The sequence below is a fragment of the Fukomys damarensis genome, unplaced genomic scaffold (assembly GCF_012274545.1).
Source record: "Fukomys damarensis isolate Sample0158 unplaced genomic scaffold, DMR_v1.0_HiC HiC_scaffold_33, whole genome shotgun sequence".
NCBI lineage: Eukaryota > Metazoa > Chordata > Mammalia > Rodentia > Bathyergidae > Fukomys > Fukomys damarensis.
The window spans coordinates 12054090-12068934 of record NW_022900945.1 but is presented as its reverse complement, the minus strand read 5'-3'; the positions used below and the strand labels follow the sequence as shown (position 1 = coordinate 12068934).

At 51.8% G+C, this 14845-nt stretch overlaps 1 protein-coding gene across 4 annotated transcripts in view; it reads right to left on the bottom strand.

The window, feature by feature from the left end:
- Positions 1-14845, bottom strand: part of Ak5 (adenylate kinase 5) — a 219973-nt gene that overhangs the window by 5141 nt on the left and 199987 nt on the right. For all 4 annotated transcript variants that reach the window (XM_010605163.3, XM_010605162.2, XM_010605165.3 and 1 more), the window contains 3 exons: positions 10160-10204; positions 1472-1635; positions 966-1082 (listed from right to left, as the gene is read on the bottom strand). In XM_010605163.3, coding sequence (XP_010603465.1) covers positions 966-1082; positions 1472-1635; positions 10160-10204 — 326 coding nt within the window. The remainder of the gene's footprint in view (positions 1-965; positions 1083-1471; positions 1636-10159; positions 10205-14845) is intronic.

The window sequence follows — 14845 nt, the reverse complement described above, 5'->3', positions numbered from 1 at the left end:
GCCTGGGCCGCGCCCGGAGGACACGGTGATGTACGGCGAGCCACGGCCCCTTACTAGCTAACGCTGGACGCCCAGGGTACATAAACCAAGGTGCGCGCGGGTCCTAACACCAGCCTCGGTAGGGCTCTCTGCGCGGGGGAGGCCCTCAAAAATTAGCCAAGGGTCTGCAGAAAGATCATTTCAGAAAACATCAGGTGGCAGTCGGGCGCAGCGGCACACACCTGCCATCCCAGCACTTGGGAGGCTGGGGCAGGAGGATCTCTGAGAGCTCACGGCCAGCGTGGGCTACACAGTGCCACCCATCTGAAGAAACAAAGGAACCAAGAGCGCAGAAGAAATGTAGCACAGAAGAGACGGTCTGTAAACCCGGATGTGTACGGGTTCCGGGCCTCTGTTCTTCTCGCCCGGACATAATGCGGGGCTGGCCCCGCTGCCGGGCCAGAAGCCGAGAGCGTCCCGCCTGCCGTCCTCCAGATTGGGTCAATCAACAACCCGCCCCCCAACCTGATTTTTGCAGCACTGGGTCTTCGACCGGGCCTTCTCTTTAACGCCCCAGCCCTTTGTATTTATTTAGACACAGGGTCTCGCTAAGTTGCTAAAGTACCCAGGCTGGGCTCAAACTGCGACCCTCCTGCCTCAGCCTCCCAGAGCGCTGGGCTCACAGGCTCCTTGGCACAGTGAATGGACGGTCCGGGTCTTTGGTGGACCCCCGAGAAGGAGAGACGCATTCCGTGAGGGGCCTCAGATGGCGGGACCGAGTCCGGAGAGGGGAAGCGGAGGGTGCGGGCCGGGCAGATGAGTACCGTCCGATCGGGCCGAACCTTCCCGGGTTTCGGTCCTTACATCGGTGGCCTCGAGCTGGAGGAAGCCCTCCTGCCTCGGCCGCGTCTGAGTTGGGAAAGAAGGGACTGAGATCAGGCGGCGCGCGTGGCCCTCGGACCCTGAGCCCAGGGACCGGTTCTCACCCGGAGTGCGAACTCCTCCCCTTGCTTCAGCCCCCGGGGGAAGCCGGAGATCAGGAAACCCCGCGCGTCGCCCAGCCTGGCGGTCATGGCCTCCTGCAGCAGCTCCAGGACGACGGCCTGCGGCAGAGACCAGAGATGGCGGTCAGGACGGGGCTGGTCAGCACCGCACGGCCGCGCCGCACCGGCTCTTTAGGGATTTGGAGACGGGGTCTCGCCATGGCGCCCCGCTGGCCTCCGGCTCGGACCGGGCAGGGCTTGGCGGAGCACAGCCAGCAAGAGGGCGCAGAGCCGCCTCGGTAATTATGGAGTTTACAGGGAGAGAGGGGGACAGCTGTACACGCCACATGTGGGAGGCTGAGGCAGGAGGATCGCTATGAATTTGAGGCCAGCCTGGGATGCATAGCAAGATCCTGTCTCAAAAAAACAAAAATACAACAAAAGCATAACGAGGAAGCCAGACACAGTCCCCAGCCCGCCCCTGGCCCTGCAGCGCTGGCCCGGCTCACCGAGGGCGCCTGCTCCTCGCGCTCCGCACTGGCCCGGATCAGCCGGCTTCGCTCCGAGTTTGCCACCAGCTCCGCCCGCAGCAGCCGCCCGGGGGCCAGGTGCGCCAGACCGTACTTGGCCGCCAGCTTCTCGCACTGTGCGCCTTTGCCGGAGCCTGGGCCGCCTGCAGGAGAGATGCCCGCTCAGCGTGTGCCCTCGGCCCGTGGAGACCGCGGGGACAGCGGGGACAGGAGCGGGGTGCCGGGAAAGGGCGCTGGCCCCGCCCCTGACTGCTCACAACCCCAGAGGGGCTGTCTCAGCGCATACAGCAGGCGTGGTGACGCTGGGAGGCTGAGGCAGGAGGATCACAAGTTCAGGTCCAGCCTGTGCAATTTAGAGACCCTGTCTCAAAAAATAAAAGTGGGCCGAAGACGTAGCTCGGAGTGAGGCCCTGGCACGCAGCCGTCAGGATGAACTCTGGGCAGGCACAGGAGGCCCAGTGGCTGCAGGACACAGGGGTGGTGGCCGTCCGGGCAGAGCTCTGGGACGCTGGCCACCAGCCGGCCCTGGTCCTAGCACAGCCCCCTCAGAACCCGTCCTGGGTCCCGTCCACCTGGCGAGGTGGCCCACACCTGTGATCTCAGCACACGTGAGGAGCATCATCAGTTTGAAGCCAAGCTGGGGTGCACAGTGAGCTCAAGGCCAGCCCGCACCGCACAGTGGGAACCTGTCTCTGGTAAATAAAGACATGGTATCTGTACACTTTGAAGGGTACAGTATAACTCGATGGGTGCATGGGTACAATGTGTAATGATCGGATCAGGGCAACTGGCTCCTTTTCCTCAAACATTAATCACTTTTGCCATTCCTCACCCCCCATCATCCCTGCTTATTTCACTTACTTAGCACAGTGTCTTCTGGGATTTATCCACACGCAAGTGGTGTGGTTCCTCTTTTTGCTGGCTGTGTAATATTTCACCCGACACACACACACACACACACACACACACACACACACACTATATACATGCATCCCTGTGTGTCTGAAAATACACACGGCACTTTCTCTACCCTTTATTCATCCTTTCTGACTCTACCCCTTGGTCCAGGATCAGATGCTCTCCCATACAGGAAGGAGATTCACCCCCAGCTCTGTACTGCCCCGTGCTGCCTACAGCTTGGGGTCACCCTCTGCCCAGGATCCCCAGGGACAACCTCAGCTCCGGTCCCTCTCAGCGGAAGGGCCACTGTCTCTCCCTGTGCAGCCTCGGCAGATGGCCCAGGAGGGGTCCCCAGCGTCTGAGCAGCTGTTCTCGCCGGATGTGCAGGCCGGGACCTCGCAGTCTGTCACGGGTGGCTGGACACGAGGGAACCATGACCCACACCGCCACCACGTCCGGGAAGAGCTGCCCACAGATGACAGGGCTCAGCTGGGCCGAGGCACTGGGACCCCCGGGGCCGCTCCGCGGTGGGGGGAGCAGATGTCAGGAAGCAGAGGGCCGCATCTGGGGAGGTCTGCTTTGGGACAGCCTCCCCCGAACAGGGCCACGACAGCCGGCTGGAGGACACAGCCGGGCCCCACGGCCATGGTTTGCAGCAGGGGTCAGGGTTGAGGGAGGACGAGGCTCGCTCCTTCCTGGAAAGGGGGCGGTTTCTCTCCTGCGAAAGCAGTTTCCATCCCGTCCTGACGCAGCCTCTGTGTGGCCGAGGCTTTCACCTCAGGACTTAACAAAACCCAAGGGGCCCTGAAGCCCCAACAGCATTCTTTGCGGGGAACAAACCCCTCTGAGGAGCCACCTGCAGAACAGGCTGGCAAGGTCTGGGCCCGCTGCACCCTGAAGGTGCTGTTAGAACTGCAGGGGCCAGAGGGTGTTGTCTTCATTCTCAATCGCAAATGCAACCGTTTTTTCTTTCGGTTCTTTGAGACAGGGTTTCGCTGTGGCCTTGAGCTCGCGGTGATCCTCCTGCCTCAGCCTCAACTGCAGGGAACACAGGAGCATCTGGACTTGGTGGCGGGGTCTCAGCCCCGGGGCACAGGCTGAGGAGTTCACAGGGCCCTGCCCCGCCGAAGTCCCCTGGCAACACTCCTTTCTGGAGGACCTAATTTAAAACTTGAAAACAGAAATCTTACACCGCATAGCAGCGCAGTTTCCCCAGGGCAGCCTTCGGTCTTTGAACCTCGAGGTTCCTGGGAGGCCCGGGTCGGTGGGGGTCAGGGGTGGGGGTGTCCCCGCCCCTCTGCTCAGCGGCCTCCTCACAGCCACTGTCCCCGGTTTCCCAGGCGTCCCTTCCCGAGAAGGACCCATGAAGCCTCCTAAGGGCCCCAGCCACAGACCCCTACAGGCCAAGCTTAGCTCGTCGGCGTCCACCCTCAGTCAGTGCCGGCGGGCGGGGTCCTCCGTGGGGCGCGGTTTTCACCCTAATGCTAAGAACGTACAAGACCATATTCAATAAAAACTGTATCCAACTAGCTAGCCTGTGCGTTCATCTCTATAACGTCCTCGAAGGGAAAGAGAACAGAAGGAAGGAAGAAGAAGAGGGTTAGGGAGGAGGGTCCGTCACACTCCTGAGGTACCCACGAGGGCTGGGCGTGGTGCACACCTAGGGCTGCAGCACTCGGGAGGCTGAGGCAGGAGGACTCAAGCTTGAGGCCAGCCTGGGCTATGTGGAGAGTTCAGGGCCAGCACAGAGTACGTGGTGAAGCCCTGTCTCAACGAAACAAAACACCTCGAGGAAGCAGGAAAGAGGTTAATTGGGCTAGGGATGTAGCTCAGGGGCACCTGCCTGCCTCGCAAGTGCAAGCTCTTCAGTTTGATCCCCAGTATGAAAAAAAATTTAATCTTGACCCTTCCTCCATACTATTGTATTATTTTTCATGGCAAAGTAGGACGTATGCACAGAACCCTGTGGCACACCTAGCAGTCCTGGGTTGCCTGGCGGAAAAGAACTTGTGCGATTGTTTGAGCTCTGACCTAGTTGCTTTTAAATCACCCAAATTAGGGATTTTTGGGGGGTACCGGGGATCGAACTCAGTGCCCTTGTGCTTGTGAGGCGGGCGCTGGAACCCCTGGGCTAAATCTCCGGCCCAAGAATTTTTTAATGAGTACCTAGCAGGCATTTTCTTGAAAATAAATGAAGCCTGTCCCCTCGAGAAAAACAACCGGCAGCATCTGTTGCTAATGTTAAACCTCGCAGCCTAGATGTGCTGTTCATCAGCGAATGGCTCAGCCCCCAACCACCCTGGGAAGCCGAAAGGCATCGCCTGTCTGGTCCCGGCCGGCTGAAGACCGGACTCCGAAGGGCTTTCTACCGCGTCTGGCCTGGCTTCCCGGCAACTGACGCCGCTTCTGTTGGGGCCACGCTGAGCTAAAGCAATTGGATGTTTTCATAATTAATTTACCCACACATGGGAGGTAACGAAACCAAGCGTGTCACGCCGAGCCTCACGGTGGAGACTTGTAAAAACCAACCCGGATTTCTTTTACGATGGTCCCACAATGAAGCGACAGTAAGGCGCCTATGAAATAGTGCCAGGCACAGAATTTAAACTGAGTTTAAGGCACAAATTCGTATTTCTCGGCTTTTCCTCAGGAAAGCAAAGAGAGCTATTTGTGCAGGGCTTAAAATGCCTAGAACAGCACAAAACGCTGTCCAGGCAGCTCGGGAGCTCACGGCTTAGCAGCGTCCATCTCGGCACAGAGCTGGGGCCAGGCCACCGTGTCCCCGCTCCTGCAGAGCTGCGGCCCTGGCCGGGGTCTGGACGTCCCTGAGAGGGCAGCTGGGCTCGGGTGTGCACCATGGAGACCGAGGGTAGGGCACGTTTGGGTGTGAGCAGGCGACGGACAAGGGAAGAGGACCAGGAGCCCAGACAGACAGGTAAGACACAGACGGAGAAAAGGGCGGGAGGGAGCTTCCAGAAAAGGCTGCGGAGAGTGCAGGCGTCTGTGGGACACAAGGAGGCTCTCACAAGAATGTAGACTCCTTTTGGGGGACAGGGTCTCCTCCACGGTCCAGGGTGGCCTTGAACTCTTGGAGGTCCTCGGCCTCCCGAGCTGGGATCACAGGCGTGCGCCACCACACCTGGCCTCTTTGAGTATATTTTCACATTTTCCAAATATTCTGACTCCAGCAACAGCTGAGTCTGTCTCGTACCACACAGGTGCTCGTCTCATCGGTGGAAAAACTTATGCTGGAGGAACCCTTTCTGCCCTCGGGTCTGCGCTGAGAGCTGCTCTTTCAGGACGAGCGGGCGGAGCCCACAGGCGGCTCAGGCCGAGCTGCAAAGGCGCCCAGGTGCCAGCCACGCACCTGCGACCCGTCCGGGGGCCCTGCAGCAACTCGCCTGTCAGCACGGCTGCGCTGCGGACTCTGACAATCCAGGTTGCTATGGAAATGGGCCACGCTGCTTCCTAAAGAATTCATTATTTCCACAAATATATTTTCTTCTCATTCTAGGACGTCCAGAGGAGCAACTCAGACACCGGGATGGAGCAGCCCGGGAGTGAGGCTGGTGAGGAGAGCAGAGCGGGACTTCAGCCAGACCTTGGGGAGGATTAGAGCAGCCAGCAGGGCCCCAGGAGCCCGGCTGGCAGGGGAGCTGACTGGAGGTGCAGTCCAGGGGGCCTGGGCGGGGCACCGCAGGACAGCGATCAGTGTCAAGGGTAACAGTCACACACATGGGGTCCTATTTCTGCACAGCAAAGGAAACAACTAACAGAGCGACGGGAAAACCTACAGAACAGGAAGAAAATGTTGGCCACTCCTGCTTGAACTGAGGACTGGTATCTAGAATATGTAAAGAACACACAGAATTCAAACCCCCCAAAATAAAAGACATAATCAAAAAATGGGCAACAGGAATGAACAGACACTTCTCGGAAGAAGTACAAACAGCCAAAAATATGTGAAAAACCGTTCAATATTTCTGGCCATGAGAGAAATGCAAATTAAAACAATACTGAGATCCCATCTTACACCAGAAAGCATGGCCATCATCAAGAAGTCAATCAATAACAAATACCGGCGAGGCTGCGGTGGGGAAAAGAAACCCTTCTACGTTGTCGATGTGAATGTAAAATAGTGCAACCAACCCCTATGGAAACCCACACGGAGAGTCCTCAAAAAAATTAAAACTAGGAATTCTATTTGATCAAGCTATTGCCCTTCTAGGTACCTTCCCAAGAGTTAAAGGCATCATTTTACAGTGATCCATGCACACCCGTGTTCACAGTAGCACAACTCATAGTAGCTAAATCTTGGAAGTGCTCTATTCATCTATACACCAATAGATGAATGGATAAATAAAATGTAGCATTTATACACAATGGAGTACTACTCTGCCATAAAGAAGAACAGTCATTTATAGAAAAACAGATGCACTTTGAGGAGACAGTAATGTTAAGTGAAATCAAACTTTGTGTGTGTGTGTGTGGTACTGGGGATCGAACTCGGATCCTTGTGCTTTCGAGGCAGGCGGTCGCACCACTGAGCCAAATCCCCAGCCTGGATTCTCTTATATGAGAAACCCAAATTATAGGTAAAAAGTAAAATAAAAGACAGCAGAAAAGACCCTGGCTAGTAACTACAGCCCAGCTGTGCTTCTGCTAGATGCCAAGGCAGTAATTAAGATAAACTGAGAAATTCAGCCATTCAGACAAAACCACTGTCCCACTGCAACCTCGGTTCTTAGTGACTAAAATTCAGCATTTATGACACCCTATCCTGTGATTTCATAAGCTTGCTTCACACTGAACTGTGATAATACAGCCTGAATCATTGTGCCACCTGACAAGGACATACTGGCATTTAGGGTGAAGAGGAAGGAGGCGTCCCCTGTACCTCTGCTAGACAGAACACTGAAATCTTTTCTTTTTCTTTAAATATAACCAGAGTAGTGACTGACCCGTAAGTTGAAATTCAGGACAGTCTGGCTGATACAAGAAAAACCTGTTCCTATAGCAACAGTTCTCCGAGTGTGAGTCTTGAGCTGTAAGGCCAGAGGTTTGCTGTTGTGCTCTGACTTTCTAGAGACCACAGAACTCCGGAACAGGCGATGTGAGGTCCATGGTTCTGCCTAGAGCCAGACTGGACGCTTGGAAATGCGCTCCTAGTTGGCCTCTGAAAGAGCGATACTGCTGGAGACAGGCCCAGCCACCACACGATGGACCGTGCCGCTGTTAGAAGAAGCCTTTTGGCCTCACCACATTCCCAAAAGGCGGACTTCTCTCCCACGCTGCAGGGGTCCTCCTTTGAATCTCTGTAAGCTTAAAGGATCTATCCTTTTTCTAATTTGGTGTTTTGTATAAAAGCCTAAGAGCAAATATCACAGTGCACAGTCTGCACGCTACGAAAACAGATTATTAAGATCTGTGTGGGAGAGGGAGTATTTCTGTTCACTAAGTTTACTGGTACGCTTTAGGTGTACAACACAATCACAGTCATCATTGGGATCTTGTACCCTTACGTGATGTATCTTGGTTCATATTTCCCTGCTCCCCTGCCCTCCCTTCAGCCTAACCCACGCTTCCCTGTTTACAAAGACTTTGTTTCCATTTTTCCTCCTTTTCTCATGTTTATTCCTTTCCCCTACCCCTCCCACTTCCCCTTTGGACCTTTTTTTCCTGTTCCACATTATCTGTTGTACACTTCGATCCTCTCAGTTTCTCACTGTGGTATTTACACGCGTGCGTCCTGTTACGTCACTGCGGAGTGTGGCCTCAGCGTGCATCCACTGGACTATAAGTGTCTCTAGTTTCTCATTTCTTCTGTTGTTGTTGTCACCGTTGTTAGTATCGGGGATCAAACCCAGGACCTGTGCTCCTGAGGCAGGCGTGGTGCCACTGAGCTAAATCCCGGCCCTCTACTTTCTCTAGGACTTCATTGTATTTAAAAAAAAAAAATCACATCTTCTTTATCCAGTCTCCAGTTGCTGGGTCACTGGAAAGGGAGCTTTTAGTAATCTACAAGCAAAGTGATGATACTAAGTTCCCCTTCAGAAGAAACCTGAGACACACATTTCACCTTCTGAAAACAGAATGCAGTCAGTGTGGGAGGGAAGAGCGCATCCACGCCCTCAGGTCGAGGCCCAGCCTGAGGCCCCCGGGGAGCCTCACTCCTCCTCCCAGACCCGGGCATCTTCCCTCGCCATCCCACGGGGCGATCGGCCCATGTCGGAGTCCTGGTCCGTCTGCCGCTCTGTGTGCGAGGCCATGGTCCCTGCTCCCCTCGCGGCCCCGGACGGGTGAACGGCCCTGGCCAGACCTCTTTGTCTTGGGCCTCGGCTCCCTTCCGAGGGACGCGGATCCAGGGCAGGCCCAGGTTCTCCCTGCTACTTCCTCATCTGCGCTCCCCCCGTGAGGGTGGGACAGACCCCCCAGGCCAGTGCTCCACTGCCCTGTCACACCCCTCTCCCCCGAAAGAGTGCACAGCACCGCACAACGACCGCTCATTGTCATGGGGGAAACCGGAAGCCCGCTTTCACTCATCAGCTACATGAGCTGGGAGAAGGTCCTTAACCTACCCGAGTCAGTTTTCTCATCTGTGTAACAGGCTTGCAATACAACTAGGATGAAGTGAGGTAACCTGTAAAGACATCGTATTACAGTGATCCCTGCACACCCATGTCAGAGCAGACCAATGAACAGCTAAGTCTGTAAACCGATAAGGAAAATGTGGCGTTTATACACAATGCAATACTACTCTGTCACAGAGAGGGACACATCGGAGTCCTGTGTAGGAAAATGGATGCGCCTTGAGACCACAAAGTTAAGCGAAATAAATCAAACACACCCACTTAAATATCTCATGCTTTCTCTTATAGGAGAAACCCAAGGTATAAATAACTTAAAGAACAAAATGAAAGGTCAGTAATAGGAAACAGAGAGATAGATCTTTTGCTAACGGAAGGGGACCAAGAGATGGAGCAGGGAGGGGAGGACAGGAAGGGGATGAAGAAGAATTAAGCTGTGTTCTGTACAGCACCGACTCCCCACGAGAAGCGAGTCACTATGCACTGCCAGCAGGCACTACAACAACCAGGCCACTGGACCCAGCAGGTGCTCAGAGGGCGTGAGCTAACCCCACGTGTTTCATCATCCCACAGTTCATTTGTCCACGGGTGTCATACACTAGGGCATGGAACAAACGGGACTCCCTCTTCCACCCCATAGTGTCCTGGGGATCAAGTGCTAGGCCGGCAGCCAGCGCTGAGCTAGGACCCAGCCCCGCTAGGGTGTTTTCAGGGTGTGGACACCAAGCGCGCCTAGGCGGGTCTACTGAACATGTGGTCACGGGCACGTTCAGTTTAGGACGCAGAGGGCCGGTGTTCACCCAGGCGGGGTGTGTGTTAGACTTGAACACACAGCAGCCTCCTGGCCTCGTCATGGGCTTTACTATTGTACAGCCACGCTCTGAGGGGTTTGAGTTCACTGACCTGGAACTCAGTGACTGCTAGCACCTTTTGGTTCAGATACCTGTGAGTGTGGGGCTCCTGGAAGTGAGCTGGGCCACATGAGTCCTGCTGAAGAGACACAAGACCAAAAGCAGTGTAAACTGCGTTAAGTGCGGGTGAAATCTGGAAACCTCCAGCGTATTACTTTGACCAAAAAAGAAACAAACTTCAAAATAGGATGAGAAATGAAGAGCCTTTTCCCCCTACTAAGATGCTATCAACAGCAACTGTATTAGAAAATTTGAAGGCTGTTACTCACCCATAATGAAAATAATTTTACATTTCCTCAATTCTTCCACGAGACCTTTAAGAGAAGAATAATTTAAGTTATTGTTAAAAAATACTGCACTGAAGTCCTGATTTTACTCACATTAAGAAAATACAACAGTCTTGTAGTTCTGTTCAGTAAGAAACTTGAACTTGAGCCAACAGGTTAAAAGGCCACAATCAGCAGGCACTGACGACTACTTGAACCTTATTCCCAGACATAAATATATTTTCATTTGAACATGTGCTACCAATCTTACGTGGTAAAGTGGTACCATTAAACAGTGTGAATCACAAAGCAGGCTAATTCCTTTTTTTTTTTTTTTGGTACCAGGGATCGAACTTGGGACCTAACCCTTGCAAGGCAGGAAGCGGAACCACTGAGCTAAATCCCCGGCCCCATGACTCTTAATTCTTTTCTCAAGTTTACTGGTGCATTTTAGGTATACAATACAGTTACATTCATCATGGGGAACTTCTACCTTTACATGATCTGTCTTGGTTCTTATTTTCCCCATTCCCCTGCCCTCGCTTCAAACTCTCCACCCCTCCCTATTTACAAAGACTTTGTTTCCAGTTTTTCCTTTCCTCATATTTTTCCTTTCCCCTATTCCTCCCACTTCTCCTACCCCATTTAGACCTTTTCTTCCTATTTCACAAAATGTATCGGTTGTACATTTTGACCCTTATTTACACTTTTAGTTTCTCACACCACGGAAGCTATTCGGTATTTTACAAATGTGTGTCCTGTTTACTTCACTTAAGAGTACGGCCTCAATGTGCATCCATTTAGCTATAAATGTCTCTAGTTTCTCATTCTTCATGGCTGAGTAGTCCCCCATTTTGTTTATTCATTTTGGTACCGGAGATCAAACTGGGGTCCTTTGATTGCAAGGCAGGCCCAAGAACCACTGAGCTAAATCCCTGGCCCTAGTGCTCCATTTTATTACACTTACACACACACACACACACACACTTCTTTATCCAGTCTCCAGTTGATGGGCAATTGGGCTGTTTCCAAGCTTTAGCTATTACAAACTGTGCCGCTATAAACATGGGTGAGCTTATATCACTGTGGTATGATTCTTTTAATTCTTTTGGGAAGATACTCAGTGCTGGGTCAAATGGGACCTCTAATCCTAGTTCTTTGAGGTACCTCCATATTGATTTCCACAGTGGTTGCACCAGTCTGCACTCCCACCAACAACAGAGAAGGGTTCCTATCTCCCCACAACCCCGCCAGCATTTGTCATTGTGTGATTTCATGATAGCAGCCATTCTCTCTGGGGTGAGGTGGAATCTCAGTGTTGTTTTCATCTGCACTTCTAGAATGACCAGTGATGTTGAACATTTCTTCATATATTTAGTTGCTGCTTTTACTTGTCTGTCTGAGAAATGCCTGTTCATTTCGGATGCCCATTTTTGAATTGGGTCTTTATATTTCAGGGGTCAGATTTTTTTTTTAGGAGTCTGATTTTTTAAAGTTCTTTATATATTCTAGATAGTAGTCCTTTGTCTGAGGAGCAGCTGATAATTTTTTTCCCACACTGTAGGCTGTCGCTTAGCTCTGCCGGTTGTTTCTCTTACAGTGCAGAGGCTTTTTAATAAGATGAGATCCCAGTTGTTCATTCTTTGCGCTAGTTTCTGTGCAACTGAGGTTTTTTTTCACAAAAGTCTTTTCCTATGCCAATGCCTTTGAGAGTTCCACCTAACTTATCTTCCAGCAAGTTTAGTGTTTGTTTTAATATTTAGATCTTTAATCCACTTGGATTTTAGTTTAGTGTACGGTGAAAGACAGGGGTGTAGTTTTAATCTTTGGTAGGCTGAAATCTAAGTTTTTCCAACACCATTTATTAAAGAGGCTATCTTTCCTTCAGTGGGGATGGTCAGCTCCTTTGTCAAAGATGAGGTAGTTGAGTACATCTGGAGTTGTTTAAAGCAGGCTAATTTTAAAACTTCATTTGAAATGTTTGTCAGTATCTTAGTTTGGTGCTATTTCACATTTGCTAACCTTCCTTTTAATAAAGAAGAGTTAATGTGTAAGTGGAATATCTAGAAGACACAGTTTTGAAAAATAGTTCCTATTTACAGCAAATTATGCTTTTTTCCATTTAAAGTCAAGATATAAAAGTTCCTTTTAAAACAAATGTATTTGAGCAACAAGAGTGAGTCAATTTACAGAGCAATATTAAGTAAATGATACGCAGTATCAGTGTATAAACAATAAATCTCAACAGTGACAGGTGAGATCTGGCGCTTGGGAACCCTGCTTTGAGGGAGAGGAACGCTTCACAGTAGGAATTTTAGGCCAAGCGCGAATCTGTCTGGCACTGCAGAGCCCTAGAGGATTTATGGCTGTCAAGTGTTGTACCGGGAGCCTGAAAAGTGGGTGGATGAGAGCTACATTTCTGGTTGTCCTGCCAACTGGCTGGATCTCCACAAGTGAATCAGTTTCTCCATCTCTAAAACAAGTGTGTTGAACTCGGTGACTGCTGACACCTTCTGGTTCCAAATACCTGTGATTCCGGGGTTTCTGGAAGTGAACGGGCCCCTCTGTGGCCACTACTGGTCACTCAACAGGAAGGGGGATATTGTTTCAGATCTCTCCCTAAACAAAGCACCATCCCAAGTGACCCTGGCAAAGGTCAGGTCAACCTGGAGGGGCAACTTCAATCCAGACTCCAATGAGGCACAGCCTCGAGAGCCCGGGCTGTCTGGGTTTGGAAAACGCTGGTGGTTGCTGCTCAAGTCTGGAAGCAGAACTCCTCAAACTCTAAAAAGGCAAAATTTAGAGCGAGGGACCAGAGGACGAGAGGAACCACAGGGCCACTTAAGACTGCTTTGGAGAGGAGCCTGGACTGGCGCGCTTTACGGTCTGAGGTTTTATTGAAACCCAGCCAGCCACGACAGTGCAACACTTGGCACGCTGCTTCCTGGGCTGGGCCAGGGCTGGCTCAGGCCAGGGGACAAGGCTTTTGGCCAAAGACCGCAGGGCAGCTAGTTCAGCCAGTTGGGACCGGGGAGGGCACCAGAAGCAAACGGGGTGGTGATGGCCACACATCTCCCCAGCTCCGGTTTCATCCTTGGACCGGCTAGTTCCGGGCAGCTTGGTCCAGCATCTGCAAGCGCAGGGTGTGGGTGGAGGCGAGGCAGGCTGATTCCAAAAGAACTACAAGGCTTCCAGAAAGGTCTCCCTGATGTGCGTGGGCCAAGCCAGGCACAAGTCCAGCATGAAGTCCGTGGGTGCTGGCGAGCGGGAGCCCTCAGCGCGGGGGTTTTCCCGCAGCACCACGCTGTCCAAGCGAAGGCGCCAAGGCTGGCTGCTCTGCTCAGACAGAGGCGAGGGCCGAGAGTGACAGGAGATGCCGAATAACTTATTATCCTCCCAAATCCCTGCACTGAGGGAGACGCTTTTCAAACTGCAAGACAACCTAGGAGACAGGACTACTACCATGTGGGATGAAAAGCTTGCGCGGAGATGTAGCGCCATCACTCAGGTCCGGGCCTCTGGTGTGTGTTGGAGGCTCCCCAAACTGCGTTCTAGACCTGGGCTGAGCTTCTGGAGCGGCTGAGTTCCAGTCCAGAGGGGATCTCTGGGCCCTGGGCCCGGCCTGGGTAGCAGCTACTTTCCCCATTCCTCTGGGTGACTAAAACAGTGGTTGTGATTATTTGAAGTTGTCAAGTTTTTAATTCTCATATTACTGATAAAATTGCAATTTTTATACTTAATAGGACTGTAGCTTATACTTCATGTTTATGTAGATGGTTACTTTTGCAAGATCTCTATTCTGACAGTTATAGAACTTATATTTTAGTGGAATTTTGGGGGGGTAATTCTGGGGACATCTGTCCTGAGCTACGTTCCCCAGCCTTTTAAACCATTTTTGTTGATTTTGGTACTGGGAATCGAACTCGGGACCATGCGCTTGCGAGGTACGTGGTGGAACCACTGAGCTAAAGCCCCGGCCCCTTGTTTTTTGATGCAGGGTCATGTTAAGTTGCTAAGCTGCCCAGGCTGGGCTTGAACTCACAATCCTTCTGCCTTGGCCTCCCAGAGTGCTAGGAGTGGTGCTTTTACATACAAAATGCTACATATTTGCAGGAATCCATTAAGAGCTGAGCAAAAGTGCCAATTCTACGTGTCGGAGGTGGGGTCACAAGCTCCAGACTACAGAGGAGCTCACGGAGAGTGGGAAAATCTTACGGTGTCTGGAGTCTTCTATTAAAAACAGATCCATCAGTGTCCCTAACGTGTGGGACCAGACAGCCACCTCATGAGGCGGCGCAACTCTGAATCTATTTGCAATCTGGAAGCGGCCACGGTGATCACTCTCTGCGCCTGTGTGTACTCTGGTGTGACTATATCCCAGTTCAGTTTTTTAAAATAGCTTTTAGTCGGGGACAGTACCTTGTCACAATGTCATTACAAATTATTTTACGGCCTTTTTAATGATATGGAAGCATGACTATAATATGTACAGAATATTGGAGCCATGTGTATATACGGGTATTCTCAACTATAAAACTAGGCAGATGGAAAATGCCCTGAAATGAAATACACTGGAATGTTATCTATGATTATTCATAGGTTCTAAGGTTTTAGATGTCTGTTATTTTCCATCTCAAGAAATTCCACAGTGTGTAAGTTTATAACCAGGAAAAAGGAAAACAGCAGTAA